Genomic DNA, 16,953 nt, shown 5'->3' with positions numbered 1-16,953 from the left:
CTGCTGAGAGACCTGCTCTGCTCTGCTGAGAGACCTGCTCTGCTGAGGGACCTGCCCTGCCGAGGGACCTCTCTGCTGAGAGACCTGCTCTGCTCTGCTGAGAGACCTGCTCTGCTCTGCTGAGAGACCTGCTCTGCTCTGCTGAGGGACCTGCTCTGCTGAGGGACCTGCTCTGCTGAGGGACCTGCTCTGCTGAGGGACCTGCCCTGCTCTGCTGAGACCTGCTCTGCTCTGCTGAGAGACCTGCTCTGCTCTGCTGAGACCTGCTCTGCTCTGCTGAGGGACCTGCTCTGCTCTGCTGAGGGACCTGCTCTGCTGAGAGACCTGCTCTGCTCTGCTGAGGGACCTGCTCTGCTGAGGGACCTGCTCTACTGAGGGACCTGCTCTGCTCTGCTGAGGGACTTGCTCTGCTGAGGGACCTGCTCTGAGGGTCCTGCTCTGCTGCTCTGCTGAGGAACCTGCTCTGCTGTGCTGAGGGTCCTGCTCTGCTGAGGAACCTGCTCTGCTGTGCTGAGGGTCCTGCTCTGCTCTGCTGAGGAACCTGCTCTGCTCTACTGAGGGACTTGCTCTGCTGAGGAACCTGTTCTGCTGTGCTGAGGGTCCTGCTCTGCGGAGGGACCTGCTCTGCTGAGGAACCTGTTCTGCTGAGGGACCTGCTCTGCTGAGAGACCTGCACTGCTCTGTTGAGGGACCTGCTATGTTGAGGGACCTGCTCTGTTGAGGGACCTGCTCTTTTGAGGGACCTGCTCTGCTGAGGGACCTGCTCTGCTGAGAGACCTGCTCTGCTGAGGGACCTGCTCTGCTCTGCTGAGGAACCTGCTCTGCTGAGGGACCTGCTCATTCTCCAGGACTATGGCACCACATGTGGTACATGGAGTCTCTCTTTCACAGCCCTGGTGTCTTCCTCTCCTTTTGCTCCTTCTCTCCCAGTATTCCCTGACGGACGCAGGGTTCAACCTGGATACTAGCATGACTCTGATCAAGGAGGGGGAGAAAGGGAGCTTTTTTGGATTTTCTGTAGCACTTCACCAGCAACTCACCCCAGAACCACACAGTTGGTAAGTCGACTACAGCCGCATACAGTAGCATGACTAGCAACGTTTGTGTGTGTGTTTTAACGTACATATTGGTATATTTTCTAAATCCGTTATACACATACAATATGCATGAATCTATTTCCACTTCACGTCTTTGAAGCACTAATACAGGACCGTACTGATTGAGTAAAACGGAATTAGTAAGTCAGTATTTCTACATTGAACTGATTGCATCATGCAGACCTTGGATTCAGTCATTCGGGTATTGATATAATTTAGAAGCACTGCACTGGAATCAGTAGTTTAATTATGGGTATGTGTGTACAGAGAGGGCATCCTGTAACACTTTTCATGTGGGATAAGGTGTCAGGCAGGAGAGAGAGAGAGAGAGTGAGAGCCAGAGAGAGAGAGAGTGACTGTAGTGATGAATCAGCAGATAGATCTGGAGAAGAGGAGAGAGAGACTGACTGATTCCAAAAAGCTCTTGACTCAATTTGGCATGAGTGTCTGCTATATAAAGTGATGAAATGCAGTGTTGGGGGAAAAACATGCGACATTACGAAATCCATGTACACATACACCAAGTGTGCGGTTAAAAACATACTGATTTATTTCCAAATCAAATGTATTTATAAAGCCCTTCGTACATCAGCTGATATCTCAAAGTGCTGTACAGAAACCCAGCCTAAAACCTCAAACAGCAAGCAATGCAGGTGTAGAAGCACGGCTAGGAAAAACTACCTAGAAAGGACAAAACCTAGGAAGAAACATAGAGAGGAACCAGGCTTTGAGGGGTGGCCAGTCCTCTTCTGGCTGTGCCGGGTGGAGATTATAACAGAACATGGCCAAGATGTTCAAATGTTCATAGATGACCAGCATGGTCAAATAATAATAATCACAGGCAGAACAGTTGGAACTGGAGCAGCAGCACGGCCAGGTGGACTGGGGACAGCAAGGAGTCATCATGCCAGGTAGTCCTGAGGCATGGTCCTAGGGCTCAGGTCCTCCGAGAGAGAGAAAGAAAGAGAGAATTAGAGAGAGCGTACTTATATTCACACAGGACACCGAATAGGACAGGAGAAGTACTCCAGATATAACAAACTGACCCTAGCCCCCCCCAAACTACTGCAGCATAAATACTGGAGGCTGAGACAGGAGGGGTCAGGGGACACTGTGGCCCCATCCGATGACACCCCCGGACAGGGCCAAACAGGAAGGATATAACCCCACCTACTTTGCCAAAGCACAGCCCCCACACCACAAGAGGGATATCTTCAACCACCAACTTCCACATGGCCGTGGGTTGAGACAGGGATGAAGCTTGAGCCCCACCCTTTCAAAATATACTGTATATTAATGAATTAGAGAAGGCATTAGAACAATCTGCAGCTCCCGGCCTCACCCTACTAGAATCTGAAGTTTGCTGATGATCTGGTGATTCTGTCCCCAACCAAGGAGGGCCTACAGAACCACCTAGGTCTTCTGCACAGATTCTGTCAGACCTGGGCCCCGACGGTAAATCTCATCAGTAAGACAAAAAATAATGATGTTTCAAAAAAGGTCCAGTTGTCAGGACCACAAATACAAATTCCTTCTAGACACCATTGCCCTAAGAACATACAAAAATATATACCTACCTCGGCAACACAGATAGGGAAAGGGGATAACTGGTCAGTTGCATGACTGAATAGCATTTAACCCAACCCCTCTAAATCGGCAGAGGGCCACGTCATCAGGGCTCGGGGAGCCGCCTTGGGGATTCGAACCAGAGAACTTTCTGTTACTGTCCGAATGCTCTTAACCTCTAGGTTACCTGCCAGGTAACTTCCACAGGTAACATCCACAAAGCTGTGAACGATCTGAGAGACAAGGCAAGAAGGGCCTTCTATGCCATCAAAAGGAAAATAAAATTCAACATCCCAATTAGGATCTGGCTAAAAATACTTGAATCAGTTATAGAACCCATTGCCCTTTATGGTTGTGAGGTCTGTTCACCAACCAAGAATTCACAAAATGTGACAAACACCAAATTGAGAATCTCCATGGAAAATTATTTCTATTGAGAAAGGTCACCATAGGCAGATCTGCCTCTCAAGAGTAGACAGGCTACATGCACACTGCCCACAAAATGAGGTGGAACTGAGCTGCACTTCCTAACCTCCTGCCAAATGTACAAATCATCAAATCAAATCAAATTTTATTTGTCACATACACATGGTTAGCAGATGTTAATGCGAGTGTAGCAAAATGCTTGTGCTTCTAGTTCCGACAATGCAGTAATAACAAGTAATCTAACTAACAATTCCAAAACTACTGTCTTGTGCACAGTGTAAGGGGATAAAGAATATGTACATAAGGATACATGAATGAGTGATGGTACAGAGCAGCATAGGCAAGATACAGTAGATGGTATCGAGTACAGTATGTACAAATGAGATGAGTATGTAAACAAAGTGGCATAGTTTAAAGTGGCTAGTGATACATGTATTACATAAGGATACAGTCGATGATATAGAGTACAGTATATACGTATGCATATGAGATGAATAATGTAGGGTAAGTAACATTATATAAGGTAGCATTGTTTAAAGTGGCTAGTGATATATTTACATCATTTCCCATCAATTCCCATTATTAAAGTGGCTGGAGTTGAGTCAGTGTCAGTGTGTTGGCAGCAGCCACTCAATGTTAGTGGTGGCTGTTTAACAGTCTGATGGCCTTGAGATAGAAGCTGTTTTTCAGTCTCTCGGTCCCAGCTTTGATGCACCTGTACTGACCTCGCCTTCTGGATGATAGCGGGGTGAACAGGCAGTGGCTCGGGTGGTTGATGTCCTTGATGATCTTTATGGCCTTCCTGTGACATCGGGTGGTGTAGGTGTCCTGGAGGGCAGGTAGTTTGCCCCCGGTGATGCGTTGTGCAGACCTCACTACCCTCTGGCAGCAGTCCCTTAAGTGTTGATGTCAGCTGAGAGGGCGGTGCAGTTGCCATACCAGGCGGTGATACAGCCCGCCAGGATGCTCTCGATTGTGCATCTGTAGAAGTTTGTGAGTGCTTTTGGTGACAAGCCAAATTTCTTCAGCCTCCTGAGGTTGAAGAGGCGCTGCTGCGCCTTCTTCACGATGCTGTCTGTGTGAGTGGACCAATTCAGTTTGTCTGTGATGTGTATGCCGAGGAACTTAAAACTTGCTACCCTCTCCACTACTGTTCCATCGATGTGGATAGGGGGGTGTTCCCTCTGCTGTTTCCTGAAGTCCACAATCATCTCCTTAGTTTTGTTGACGTTGAGTGTGAGGTTATTTTCCTGACACCACACTCTGAGGGCCCTCACCTCCTCCCTGTAGGCCGTCTCGTCGTTGTTGATAATCAAGCCTACCACTGTTGTGTCGTCCGCAAACTTGATGATTGAGTTGGAGGCGTGCGTGGCCACGCAGTCGTGGGTGAACAGGGAGTACAGGAGAGGGCTCCCTTGTGGGGCCCCAGTGTTGAGGATCAGCGGGGAGGAGATGTTGTTGCCTACCCTCACCACCTGGGGGCGGCCCGTCAGGAAGTCCAGTACCCAGTTGCACAGGGCGGGGTCGAGACCCAGGGTCTCGAGCTTGATGACGAGCTTGGAGGGTACTATGGTGTTGAATGCCGAGCTGTAGTCGATGAACAGCATTCTCACATAGGTATTCCTCTTGTCCAGATGGGTTAGGGCAGTGTGTAGTGTGGTTGAGATTGCATCGTCTGTGGACCTATTTGGGCGGTAAGCAAATTGGAGTGGGTCTAGGGTGTCAGGTAGGGTGGAGGTGATATGGTCCTTGACTAGTCTCTCAAAGCACTTCATGGTGACGGATGTGAGTGCTACGGGGCGGTAGTCGTTTAGCTCAGTTACCTTAGCTTTCTTGGGAACAGGAACAATGGTGGCCCTCTTGAAGCATGTGGGAACAGCAGACTGGCATATTAGAGAGACATACAGTGGCTTGCAGAAGTATTCACCCCCTTGGCATTTTTTCTATTTTATTGCCTTACAACCTGGAATTAAAATGTATTTTTTGGGGATTTGTGTTATTTGATTTGCACAACATGGCTACCATTTTGAAGATGCAAAATACTTAATTGTAAAACAAACAATAAATAAGACAAAAAACCTGAAAACTTGAGTGTGCATAACTATTCACCCCCCCAAAGTCAATGCTTTGTAGACCCAACGTTTGCAGCAATTACAGCTGCAAGTCTCTTGGGGTATGTTTCTAAAAAGCTTGGCACATCAAGCCACTGGGATTTTTGCCCATTCTTCAAGGCAAAACTGCTCTAGTTCCTTCAAGTTGGATGGGCTCTGCTGGTGTACAGCAATCTTTAAGTCATACCACAGATTCTCAATTGGATTGAGGTCTGGGCTTTGACTAGGCCATTCCAAGACATTTAAATATTTCCCCTTAAACCTTGTGTGTTGCTTTAGCAGTATGCTTAGGGTCATTGTCCTGCTGGAAGGTGATCCTCCGCCCCAGTCTCAAATCTCTGGAAGACTGAAACAGGTTTCCCTCAATCATTTCCCTGTATTTAGCGCCATACATCATTCCTTCAATTCTGACCAGTTTCCCAGTCCCTGCCCATGAAAAACATCCCCACAGCATGATGCTGCCACCACCATGCTTCACTGTGGGGATGGTGACGAGAGGTGTTGGGTTTGTGCCAGACATAGCGTTTTCTTTATGGCCAAAAAACTCAATTTTAGTTTCATCTGACCACAGTACCTTCTTCCATATGTTTGGGGAGTCTCCCATATGCCTTTTGGTGAACACCAAACATGTTTGCTTATTTTTTCTTTAAGAAATTGCTTTTTTTCTGGCAACTCTTCCGTAAAGCCCAGCTCTGTGGAGTGTATGGCTTAAAGTGGTCCTATGGACAGATACTCCAATCTCCACTGTGGAGCTTTGCAGCTCCTTCAGGGTTATCTTGGGTATCTTTGTTGCCTCTCTGATTAATGCCCTCATTGCCTGGTCCGTGAGTTTTGGTGGGCGGCCCTCACTTGGCAGGTTTGTTGTGGTAACATATTCTTTCCATTTTTTAAATAATGGATTTAATGGTGCTCCGTGGGATGTTCAAAGTTTCTGATATTTTTTTAGTACCCAACCCTGATCTGTACTTCTCCACAACTTTCTCCCTGACCTGTTTGGAGAGCTCCTTGGTCTTCATGGTGCCACTTGCTTGGTGGTGCCCCTTGCTTAGTGGTGTTGCAGACTCTGGGGCCTTTCAGAACAGGTGTATACAGTATATACTGAGATCATGTGACAGATCATGTGACACTTACATTGCACACAGATAGACTTTATTTAACTAATTGTGTGACTTCTGAAGATAATTGCACCAGATCTTATTTAGCACAGGGGTGAATACATATGCACGCACCATCTTTAAAAATAAATGTTTTATTGAAACAAGTCATTTTTTTAATTTCACTTCACCAATTTGGACTATTTTGTGTATGTCCATTACATGAAATCCACATAAAAACCCTTTCAAATTATGGGTTGTAAATGCAACTAAATAGTAAAACGCCAAAGGGTTCTCTGAACACACAGACCCACAGAGAATTAGAAACATCCAATTGTGATGAACTCCCATATCTATTAGGTGAAATAACACAGTATAGCGTCACAGCAGAAAGATTTGTGACCTGTTGCCACAAGAAAAGGGCAACCAGTGAGGAACAAACACCATTGTTAATACAACCTATATTTATGTTTATTTATTTTCCCTTTTGTACATTAACTATTTGCACATTGTTACAACATCGTACATAGCCATAATATAGCATTTGAAATGTCTCTATTAATTTGTATCTTGTGTGAGTGTAATGTTTACTGTTAATTTCTGATTGTTGATTTCAATTTTGTTTATTATCTATTTCACTTGCTTTGGCAATGTTAACATATGTTTCCCATGCCAATAAAGACCTTTGAATTGAATTAAACTGACTGTACAGCTGAACCTGCAGGTACATCTGGAGGAGAGGAGAGAGAGAGAGAGACGGAGAGAGACAGAGAGGAAGGGGAGAAAGAGAGAGACAGAGAGAAAGAGAGAGAGAGATAGACAGAGACAGAGACAGAGACTAGTGAACTAAGCTAGAGACACCAGAGAGAGAGAGAGAGAGAGAGAGAGAGAGAGAAGTGAACTAAGCTAGAGACACCAGAGAGAGAGAGAGAGAGAGAGAGAGAGAGAGAGAGAGAGAGAGAGAGAGAGAGAGAGAGAGAGAGAGAGAGAGAGAGAGAGAGAGAGAGAGAGAGAGAGAGAGAGAGAGAGAGAGAGAGAGAGAGAGAGAGAGAGAGAAGGATAGAAAGAGATAGATTAACAGGTTTTACTCTGATTTTACTGACACAGTTCAGGAGTGGCGTTTGTGTATGCGTGTGTGTTTATGTTAGAGTGTGTGTGTTTATGTTAGAGTGTGTGTGTTTATGCCAGAGTGTGTGTGTTTGTGTGTAACAGATGCTGCTGGTTGTTATTGATGTACCTGGAACATAGGACAGGATCACATCCTCCAAGCCTGGCATGAATAAATGATGATGTCAGCTGTGACTTTTAAAATGTTTATAGGGGTTTTCTCTGCAAAGAGGATGTTGTCTTATATGGCTCTTCAGCAGCAGCACTGATATTGAAAGAAGCAATTTTCTAGATTGAGAAATGCTTAATTACTTGGAATTAGTGTTGAGTATTGTAGAAAAGGCGTTCATTTTTCTTAGCCTCTTTAGTTAACTAACCAGTTAATTGCAGGCACATCAGAACCGTAGAGATGTATATAGATCGCAAAGTAGCAGTCAAATCAAATCAAAAGTTTATTTGTCACGTGCGCCGAATACAACAGTGAAATGCTAACTTACACGCTCTAACCAACAGTGAAATGCTAACTTACAGGCTCTAACCAACAGTTAAATGCTAACTTACTTGCTCTAACCAACAGTGAAATGCTAACTTACTTGCTCTAACCAACAGTGAAATGCTAACTTACATGCTCTAACCAACAGTTAAATGCTAACTTACATGCTCTAACCAACAGTGAAATGCTAACTTACAGGCTCTAACCAACAGTGATTTTTTTTTTTTTAAGTATTAGGTGAACAATAGGTAAGTACAGAAATAAAAACAACAGTAAAAAGACAGTGAAAAATAACAGTAGCGAGGCTATATACAGTAGTGAGACTATATACAGTAGAGAGGCTATATACAGTAGAGAGGCGATATACAGTAGAGAGGCTATATACAGTCCTTAATGGTGCTACCCATGTTATATAGCCTTTTGAGCATTAGAGACCTCTATAACTATCTATGCTCTGAGCACACCTGCAAGCAATTTCATTTTGTTAAATACCTGAGTTCCTTTGTCTATTAGTTGCTGTGCCAAACGATCCAGGCAGTATTACCAACTCTCCAGCATTTATCAGTATATTTCCATCATCTGTGTGTTCAATACCCAAACCACACAAACCAATGGAAATTAAGACTGTGTTTGATTGGAGGAAATAAATGGGAGCGCAGACTCTCTCCCTATCCTTGTCCTCCAACCGGGTCACCTGCTCCGGTAGCCCCTCCTACCTATCCCGGGGCATTTCAAAATAAGCCACCTGCCGTAACAAGTGTAGTTACTCATGTTATATCTCCAGTAGGCTATTCTGATGCAGATTACTGCACCTGTACATAGCCCACCTATAATTTAGCCCAAACAACTACCTCTTTCCCTACTGTATTTAATTTATTTATTTATTTTGCTCCTTTGCACCCCATTATTTTTATTTCTACTTTGCACATTCTTCCATTGCAAATCTACCATTCCAGTGTTTTACTTGCTATATTGTATTTACTTTGCCACCATGGCCTTTTTTTGCCTTTACCTCCCTTATCTCACCTCATTTGCTCACATTGTATAAAGACTTGTTTATACTTTATTATTGACTGTATGTTTGTTTTACTCCATGTGTAACTCTGTGTCGTTGTATGTGTCGAACTGCTTTGCTTTATCTTGGCCAGGTCGCAATTGTAAATGAGAACTTGTTCTCAACTTGCCTACCTGGTTAAATAAAGGTGAAAAAAAAAATGAAAAAAAAAGTTAGGCAAGAGCACTTGTTTGAGTGACCATTTTACCCAGTGGTTTCTCTTCTCATCAGTAGAGTTGGTTCTAAGCCAGCAGTGTTAAACACATTTGCTCTGGAGGCTACATTCGGTCTTAAATGTAGTCCTGAGGGCCGCACTGAAAGTGTGTTATATTTTATCGTGCTTAAAATGTGCTAAAAATAGTCCCTTATCAATAGTTTGGAGAAGTTTCGATGCTCCCTGACTGTCTAGCGTTTCATTTCAGTGATTATTAGCGAGTTGAACACAGTCAAGAAACTCTATGAATGCATTTCTACACAGTTTAGATTTGGTTTAAACGGTAGGTAGTATACACCACATGTAAGATCTGAATCTGCATCAAAAGTCCTAATACAACATCACACCTCACTACTCTATTTTTCCAGTTATCAGAATTATAGAAATTGTCATGTCGGGAAAATGTAATGTGGAGGACCCGCCTAGTCCCTATAAATGTCAAACTCCCAACAGAAATAACTTCAAATGTATAACTTCGAATTAAACCAAATTGTTTGTGCTCATGATTACTGATTTTCAGTCAAATGTTCAGCCAACTAACAAGCAAATACTTTATGAGTTTATTGTTATAAATGAACTTGCACGGTTGTTAGCCAACTAGCCTGCTAACGTTAGCCCTACTAGCCTGCTAAGGGAGAGTCAGCTAATCCAATTCGATATAGTGTGATAAATCCACATTGAATTTACCCGGTTCATCTCCATCACTGCTGATGTATCTGTAGGTCGGTAGGGAACAGAGGTTGCATCTTTCACATTCATGTTCGGCACAGCATCTAGTTTCAGTCGGAGTCTCACTCTGAATCCTTTCTTTCATTGGTTATACTAAGCCATCGAAGTCCTCCGTGGTGAAACTGCATACAGTAGATGGGCTTGCGGTTCCCTCCTTCCAATCCACTCGCTTCAACCGCACAAACTGGTCCCACTTCAAAGCAAGCTCATCCTTGTGGGTATCACTGCACTAGCTACGGACGATGGAAAACTACTACAACACTCACTCGCTCGCTCGCTCGCTCGACTACCACTACCAAACATGCAGGAAAAGAGGAGAGGCAGTTTTTCACATGAATTTCTATGGTTTCTTCTTAGCCAGTGTACATAGTATCTCACCAATGCCAACACTTGGTTTTGAATGTAATTACATGCTAGTGTAACGGATGTGAAACGGCTAGCTTAGTTAGCGTGGGCGCTAAATAGCGTTTCAATCAGTGACGTCACTTGCTCTGAGACCTTGAAGTAGTAGTTCCCCTTGCTCTGCAAGGGCCGCGGCTTTTGTGGAGCGATGGGTAACGATGCTTCGAGGGTGACTGTTGATGTGTGCAGAAGGTCCCTGGTTCGCGCCCGGGTATGGGCGAGGGGACGGTCTAAATTTGTACTGTTACACTAGTAGCTAACGTTAGTCAGCTGGAGATACTTGGGTAGCACCAGTTCTCCATATGACGTTGACAATAGTGCATTGTGGGTAGTTCCAAAGATATCCAAACATAAGTTCATAAATATTTCAAAACCCCTGCACCAAATTTATTTTTTATAGGTAACCATGACTACAACCAAGTTACTAAAGTCTTTGACCACACTACCTTGTTTATTTTATGATTAAAAACTCACCTTTAAGTCATTGGAATGTATATGGAGCATCCCTTCCCTTCAACTTTTATCCTTCACTTCATGGAGAACTGATATGCTCTGCGGTAGCTCAGTAGCTGAGATAATGAAGCACTTGAATCATACTTTTATGTAAACCTTATTTGAAAATAGGTGCACGTTAAGATCCTTTACAGTACTTTGATTATAACCAGAACAGCCATTAGACTTAGTGTCCGTTGTATCAAACCTTTCATTAGAAGAGGAACCAAACGTGATTAGCCTCAAGCTTGACGCTTAATATACTAGATACCGTTGACTCATTTCATCCTTGTGGTAACAAGGTTTAGGTTTCTGTGGCCAGTGGGTAATATTGTATTGTCTTCTCACTGAGGCTCCAGTTTATTCTGTCCTGATCCACCTGACTCTTCTGACACTCACCAGGTTAGTTGCTCACATTACACTCACCAGGTTAGTTGCTCACATTATACTCACATTATAGTTGCTGTGTCACCGTTCATTGCCAACACTGTCAAATGATTTTGTATAACTCATGAAGCTTCTATTACAGATCCAGTGACTCATAACCTTTATGAGTCACTGAATCTATAATCCAGTGACTCATAACCCCCCCCCCCCCCGACTCCCCGTAGTCTATAGGACATTATCAATCAGTAGGAAGCATAGCAGAAAAGGTATATTCTAGCCTGGCCCCTGTCCTCCCCCTGTCCTCCATCTCATGTAACACAGAGGTATATTGACTGACAAGAGGAAAGCTGATCCTAGCTTTTTTTTTTGCATGGAAAGGAAGGAAGTGAAGGAAATGATAGGTATGCCTCCGTCTCACTCGGGGCCAAGAGCCTGGGGGATTGAGGTGGACCTCCAAGATTTATATAGGAGCAGCTTTCTACTGATTGGTAATGTCTTATATAGACTATAGAGAGGCTTTAGCTAAGATAAACTGAAGGAGCACCTTGTAATGCTAGTCAAGTGGAGGAGATGGTGTGTGTGTGCGTGTGTGCGTGTGTGTGTGTGTGTATGCGTGTGTGTGTGCATGTGTTTGTGTGTGCGTGTGTGTGTGTTTGTGTGTGTGTGTGTGTGTGTGCAGATGGTCTCGGCTTGGGGGATGGGGCTGCTGCTGGTGTTATGTGTGTGTTGTCTATTTATACTGGTAAGAGAAGGGGATCCTGCAATAGCAGCTCTTTGCTTGATGAAGAGAGACCCCTCCACTGTCTAATTTGCCTGAGTGGTATGTCGGCCATTTAGCTTCTTTGTATAGGTACAGATGTCATCAACCATTGTCAGAGGTATCTACTGTATGTGTAGTATGGCCTGAGATGCTTTACAATACATATTGATTGCAACAATAGGGCTATGGCAGTGTGTAGGAGCTTGGCCTTTAGCTTGGTCTTCAGAGTGACATCATCCAGTGTTCTATATTGGTCACATGGTCTTATATGAGAGCTCTGCTGCCTTGCGTGATTGGGGTGAGGAGAATCGTTGCCCTTGTCCTCTGTGACACAGGTCACAAAACATTCTTCTCCTTGTATGATCTGTATCAGTCCCTGGAAGATGTCTACAGTCCCTCTTACCCTGGTAATATCTCCTTCTAATATGCAACTAGAAGCCAATGTAGGATAATATAGCCCGGGACATCAACAGGAAGCCCCAAATCTCCCACTACCTTGGGTAGCTTCTGTGTGTGTCACTAGTCATTTTTAAAGTGTCCTCCCTGGTGGTAATCTGTCCCTGGTCGTTTTTTAAGTGTCCTCCCTGGTGGTAATCTGTCCCTGGTCATTTTTAAAGTGTCCTCCCTGGTGGTAATCTGTCCCTGGTCGTTTTTTAAGTGTCCTCCCTGGTGGTAATCTGTCCCTGGTCATTTTTAAAGTGTCCTCCCTGGTGGTAATCTGTCCCTGGTCGTTTTTAAAGTGTCCTCCCTGGTGGTAATCTGTCCCTGGTCGTTTTTTAAGTGTCCTCCCTGGTGGTAATCTGTCCCTGGTCGTTTTTTAAAGTGTCCTACACTCTTAGAAAATATTGTTCCAAAAGGGTTCTTTGCGGAATGATAGGGTTCTAATAAGAACCGTTTTGATCGGAAGACCTGTTTTTGGAAGACAAGGGTTCTTTGTAAGGCAAACGGTTCTATCTAGAACCTTTGACATCCTAAGAACCGTTTTGAAAAAAAAGGTTTCTTTGATGTTTCTTCGGAAGGCAAGAAGGATTCTACAGAAGCCAATGTAGGATAATATAGCCCGGGACATCAACAGGAAGCCCCAAATCTCCCACTACCTTGGGTAGCTTCTGTGTGTGTCACTAGTCATTTTTAAAGTGTCCTCCCTGGTGGTAATCTGTCCCTGGTCGTTTTTTAAAGTGTCTTCCCTGGTGGTAATCTGTCCCTGGTCATTTTTAAGTGTCCTCCCTGGTGGTAATCTGTCCCTGGTCATTTTTAAAGTGTCCTCCCTGGTGGTAATCTGTCCCTGGTCGTTTTTAAAGTGTCCTCCCTGGTGGTAATCTGTCCCTGGTCGTTTTTTAAGTGTCCTCCCTGGTGGTAATCTGTCCCTGGTCATTTTTAAAGTGTCCTCCCTGGTGGTAATCTGTCCCTGGTCGTTTTTTAAGTGTCCTCCCTGGTGGTAATCTGTCCCTGGTCATTTTTAAAGTGTCCTCCCTGGTGGTAATCTGTCCCTGGTCGTTTTTAAAGTGTCCTCCCTGGTGGTAATCTGTCCCTGGTCGTTTTTTAAGTGTCCTCCCTGGTGGTAATCTGTCCCTGGTCGTTTTTTAAAGTGTCCTACACTCTTAGAAAATATTGTTCCAAAAGGGTTCTTTGCGGAATGATAGGGTTCTAATAAGAACCGTTTTGATCGGAAGACCTGTTTTTGGAAGACAATGGTTCTTTGTAAGGCAAACGGTTCTATCTAGAACCTTTAACATCCTAAGAACCATTTTGAAAAAAAGGTTTCTTTGATGTTTCTTCGGAAGGCAAGAAGGATTCTACATACGTATGTCATATTTCCCAGCATGCTCTATTACAGTATTGATTGGTTGATGAATTTTATGATACACAAAGATAAATAACAAACATATTTTTAAACTAAACCAATCTGTTAGAAGTTGGACTTATTTCACCCGTTACTGAGATGGTCGTTCCTGTTTAGAGTGATTGAGTCTCAGTATTCAATCTTCCTACGCTGGCAGTCATTCTTGAAAAAGGTTGCGGGTGATTAAAAATTCCACTTCTTAAATTGTCCTCCCTAGTGGTTGACTGTCCCAGGTCGTTTTTAAATTGTCCTCCCTAGTGGTTGACTGTCCCAGGTCGTTTTTAAATTGTCCTCCCTAGTGGTTGACTGTCCCTGGTCGTTTTTAAAATTTCCTTCCAAGTGGTTGACTGTCCCTGACGGTTTTTAAAATGTCTTCCTTACTGGTTGACTGTCCCTGTTGGTTTTTAAAATGTCTTCCTTACTGGTTGACTGTCCATGGTCGTTTTTAAAATGTCTTCCTTACTGGTTGACTGTCCCTGTTGGTTTTTAAATTGTCCTCCCTAGTGGTTGACTGTCCATGGTCGTTTTTAAATTGTCCTCCCTAGTGGTTGACTGTCCCTGGTCGTTTTTAAATTGTCCTCCCTAGTGGTTGACTGTCCCTGTTGGTTTTTAAAATGTCTTCCTTACTGGTTGACTGTCCCTGTTGGTTTTTAAAATGTCTTCCTTACTGGTTGACTGTCCCTGTTGGTTTTTAAAATGTCTTTCTTAATGGTTGACTGTCCATGGTCGTTTTTAAATGGTCCTCCCTAGTGGTTGGAAGGTTGACTGTTGAAGTCAGTGGACCTAAAACGTCCCACCACAGGAGCAGAGCGGGTCAGGTTGCACTGAGCTTCACGTTGAGAGCCCAATTCCATTCGTAGTGGGAATGCTTCCTATTTTAGACAGGATACCAGTGCTTCGGGAGCCGTGGGGCAGGCTGGGAAATAAAACTGTATATCCCCGTGCCTCCAGTTGGATTAATTTTGCAATGAATATTGTTCAAAAGCAGTGCTTTGAAGCTGAACTAATCCTACATGGGAATGACGACGGGATTAACCTTACGCATTGTCCACTGCTAATTATGCTAATTATGCATTTTCTTTGCACTAAAAGACACAAAAACAGACAATGTTTCACATTGCACATTTAGTCGTGTCATTCAGCATGTTTTTATTTTATTTCAATAACCAGTTTATTTTTTGAGAAACAGAGAGTCTTTACAGTAGGCTACAGCTGTCTCTCTCCCCGTCTCTATCATCACATTTATGAATGTTTGAAAGGGCGCAGTACAAAACTCCTTCACACATTCCAAACAGATTGAACCATTTCTGAGAGCTAATTTGCATCAAAATGGTCCAATAAAACCCCCTGCTTTACAAGAGCTGCTGAAGAGTTGAAAATGAACCTGCCCCCCTTTTCCTCCCAAAATCCATTCTTTTTTTTTTTTTTCCATTTTTCTTTTCAAGCTCTCTCCTCTTCTACTCGTTAGACTTTCACATAGTAAGTAATGTCCTTGGATCTGGACCATTCAAGTACATGGCTGGTAAATGTCAGAGCTTTCCTATTGTAAGGTTTCGTTATTTATCTGTTTGTGACACACACACACACACACACACACACACACACACACACACACACACACACACACACACACACACACACACACACACACACACACACACACACACACACACACACACACACACACACACACACACACGCAATAAGCCAACACAAACGAATCAGCACACTAGTGTTTTTAGTTCTTCCTCCCACACCATCCGTTCCCTGTCTAATTAACATTATCCCACAGCCGAGCCAGTGCCCTGTCTAGCCTTGAATTAAGACTCAGTAGCTTTCAGCGATATTACTCTGCAGCCCTCGCAGGCAGCCAGGGGGACAGGCAGCCAGGGGGACAGGCAGCCAGGGGGACAGGCAGGCAGGCAGGCAGGCAGGGACAATCTGCAGAGTCAGGAAGAAAATAAACACCATAAGCTGCCATCTGATGGATGGGCAAAATTAATCAGCTGCTCTGTTTTTCTGTCTTTGAGTGTGTGTGTGTGTGTGTGTGTGTGTGTGTGTGTGTGTGTGAGAATGTTGCTTATTCGGCAGTGAGCAACACACACACTGAGTTCTTACCAGTTAGCAAACACTTCATATATAGTCGTATTGATTGAGGCTTAGATGTAAGAGCAAAAGCATGAGATTAATCCAGTCTCTCTCTCTCTCTCTCTCTCTCTCTCTCTCTCATATATTACACTTGACTTAGGACTATTGACCAACGCATGATTCATGTCAAGACAGTAAGAGTTGTTTCTCTCTGTTGTTCGAGTGATGAACAGCTCAGCTGGTGCTAAATTTGTCTTAGTTGACTCAAGCCCCTGACTGTGACATGAAGAGCCTATAAAACCCAATCCCTCCTCTCCTCTCCTCTCCTCTCCTCTCCTCTCCTCTCCTCTCCTCTCCTCTCCTCTCCTCTCCTCTCCTCTCCTCTCCTTTCCTCTCCTCTCCTCTCCTCTCCTCTCATCTTCTCTTCTCATCCCCTCTCTCCCTATATTCCCCTCTCATCTCATCTCCTCTCATCTACTCTCTCCCTATATTCCCCTATCATCTTATCTCTTCTCATCTACTCTCTCCCTATATTCCCCTCTCCTCCACACCTTCCCCTAAAGCTGCAGATATTAATAAACCATGACAAGGCCCCCTACTCTGACAAATACAATTTATTCAGGTCCTGTATGAGACTGGGCTCTGATAATGAGCTGAGATTGGAGAGGTGCCATTAAAGTAAAGGGAAATTACAGTCTGGGGTGGGGGGGGCATGCGTGTGTGTGTGTGTGCGTGTGTGTGTGTGTGTGAGTGTGTGTGTGTGTGTGTGAGAAGGGGAAATGTCAGAGATCCAGGGGTTGATGGAAGCAGCTTTCTGCCTGCTATGTCTGTGGTATAAACACCTTGATTTATTATTGACGAAAAAGAAATTGTTGTCTAATATTATAAAATGCAGCCTGAGGTCTACACCTAACATCTGTTGTGTTTGTTGTGATGAGATGACTGAAGCACAAACAGAACTGTTGTCCCAGGCTAAACCACATAAATGTAAACAAAACCATGGAGAATCTCTGCATGTAAAATACACACAAACACAGCACATCCCATGTTTAGACTTGGGTATCTTGCCTTCCCTTGGATCTCAGGTGGA

General features: G+C 44.1%; 1 protein-coding gene across 3 annotated transcripts in view; it reads left to right on the top strand.

The window, feature by feature from the left end:
- The first annotated feature begins 441 nt into the window (after positions 1–441).
- Positions 442–16,953, top strand: part of itga7 (integrin, alpha 7) — an 81,316-nt gene continuing 64,804 nt past the window's right edge. For 2 of the 3 annotated variants that reach the window (XM_036950907.1, XM_036950908.1), the window contains exon 1: positions 443–1,058. In XM_036950907.1, coding sequence (XP_036806802.1) covers positions 853–1,058 — 206 coding nt within the window. In that variant the 5' untranslated portion in view covers positions 443–852. Of the gene's footprint in view, positions 1,059–16,953 lie in introns of all 3 variants that reach the window. The other variant, XM_036950906.1, reaches the window with a different exon arrangement.

The sequence above is a fragment of the Oncorhynchus mykiss genome, chromosome 17 (genome assembly GCF_013265735.2).
Source record: "Oncorhynchus mykiss isolate Arlee chromosome 17, USDA_OmykA_1.1, whole genome shotgun sequence".
NCBI lineage: Eukaryota > Metazoa > Chordata > Actinopteri > Salmoniformes > Salmonidae > Oncorhynchus > Oncorhynchus mykiss.
This window is presented reverse-complemented; position numbering and strand designations above follow the sequence as displayed.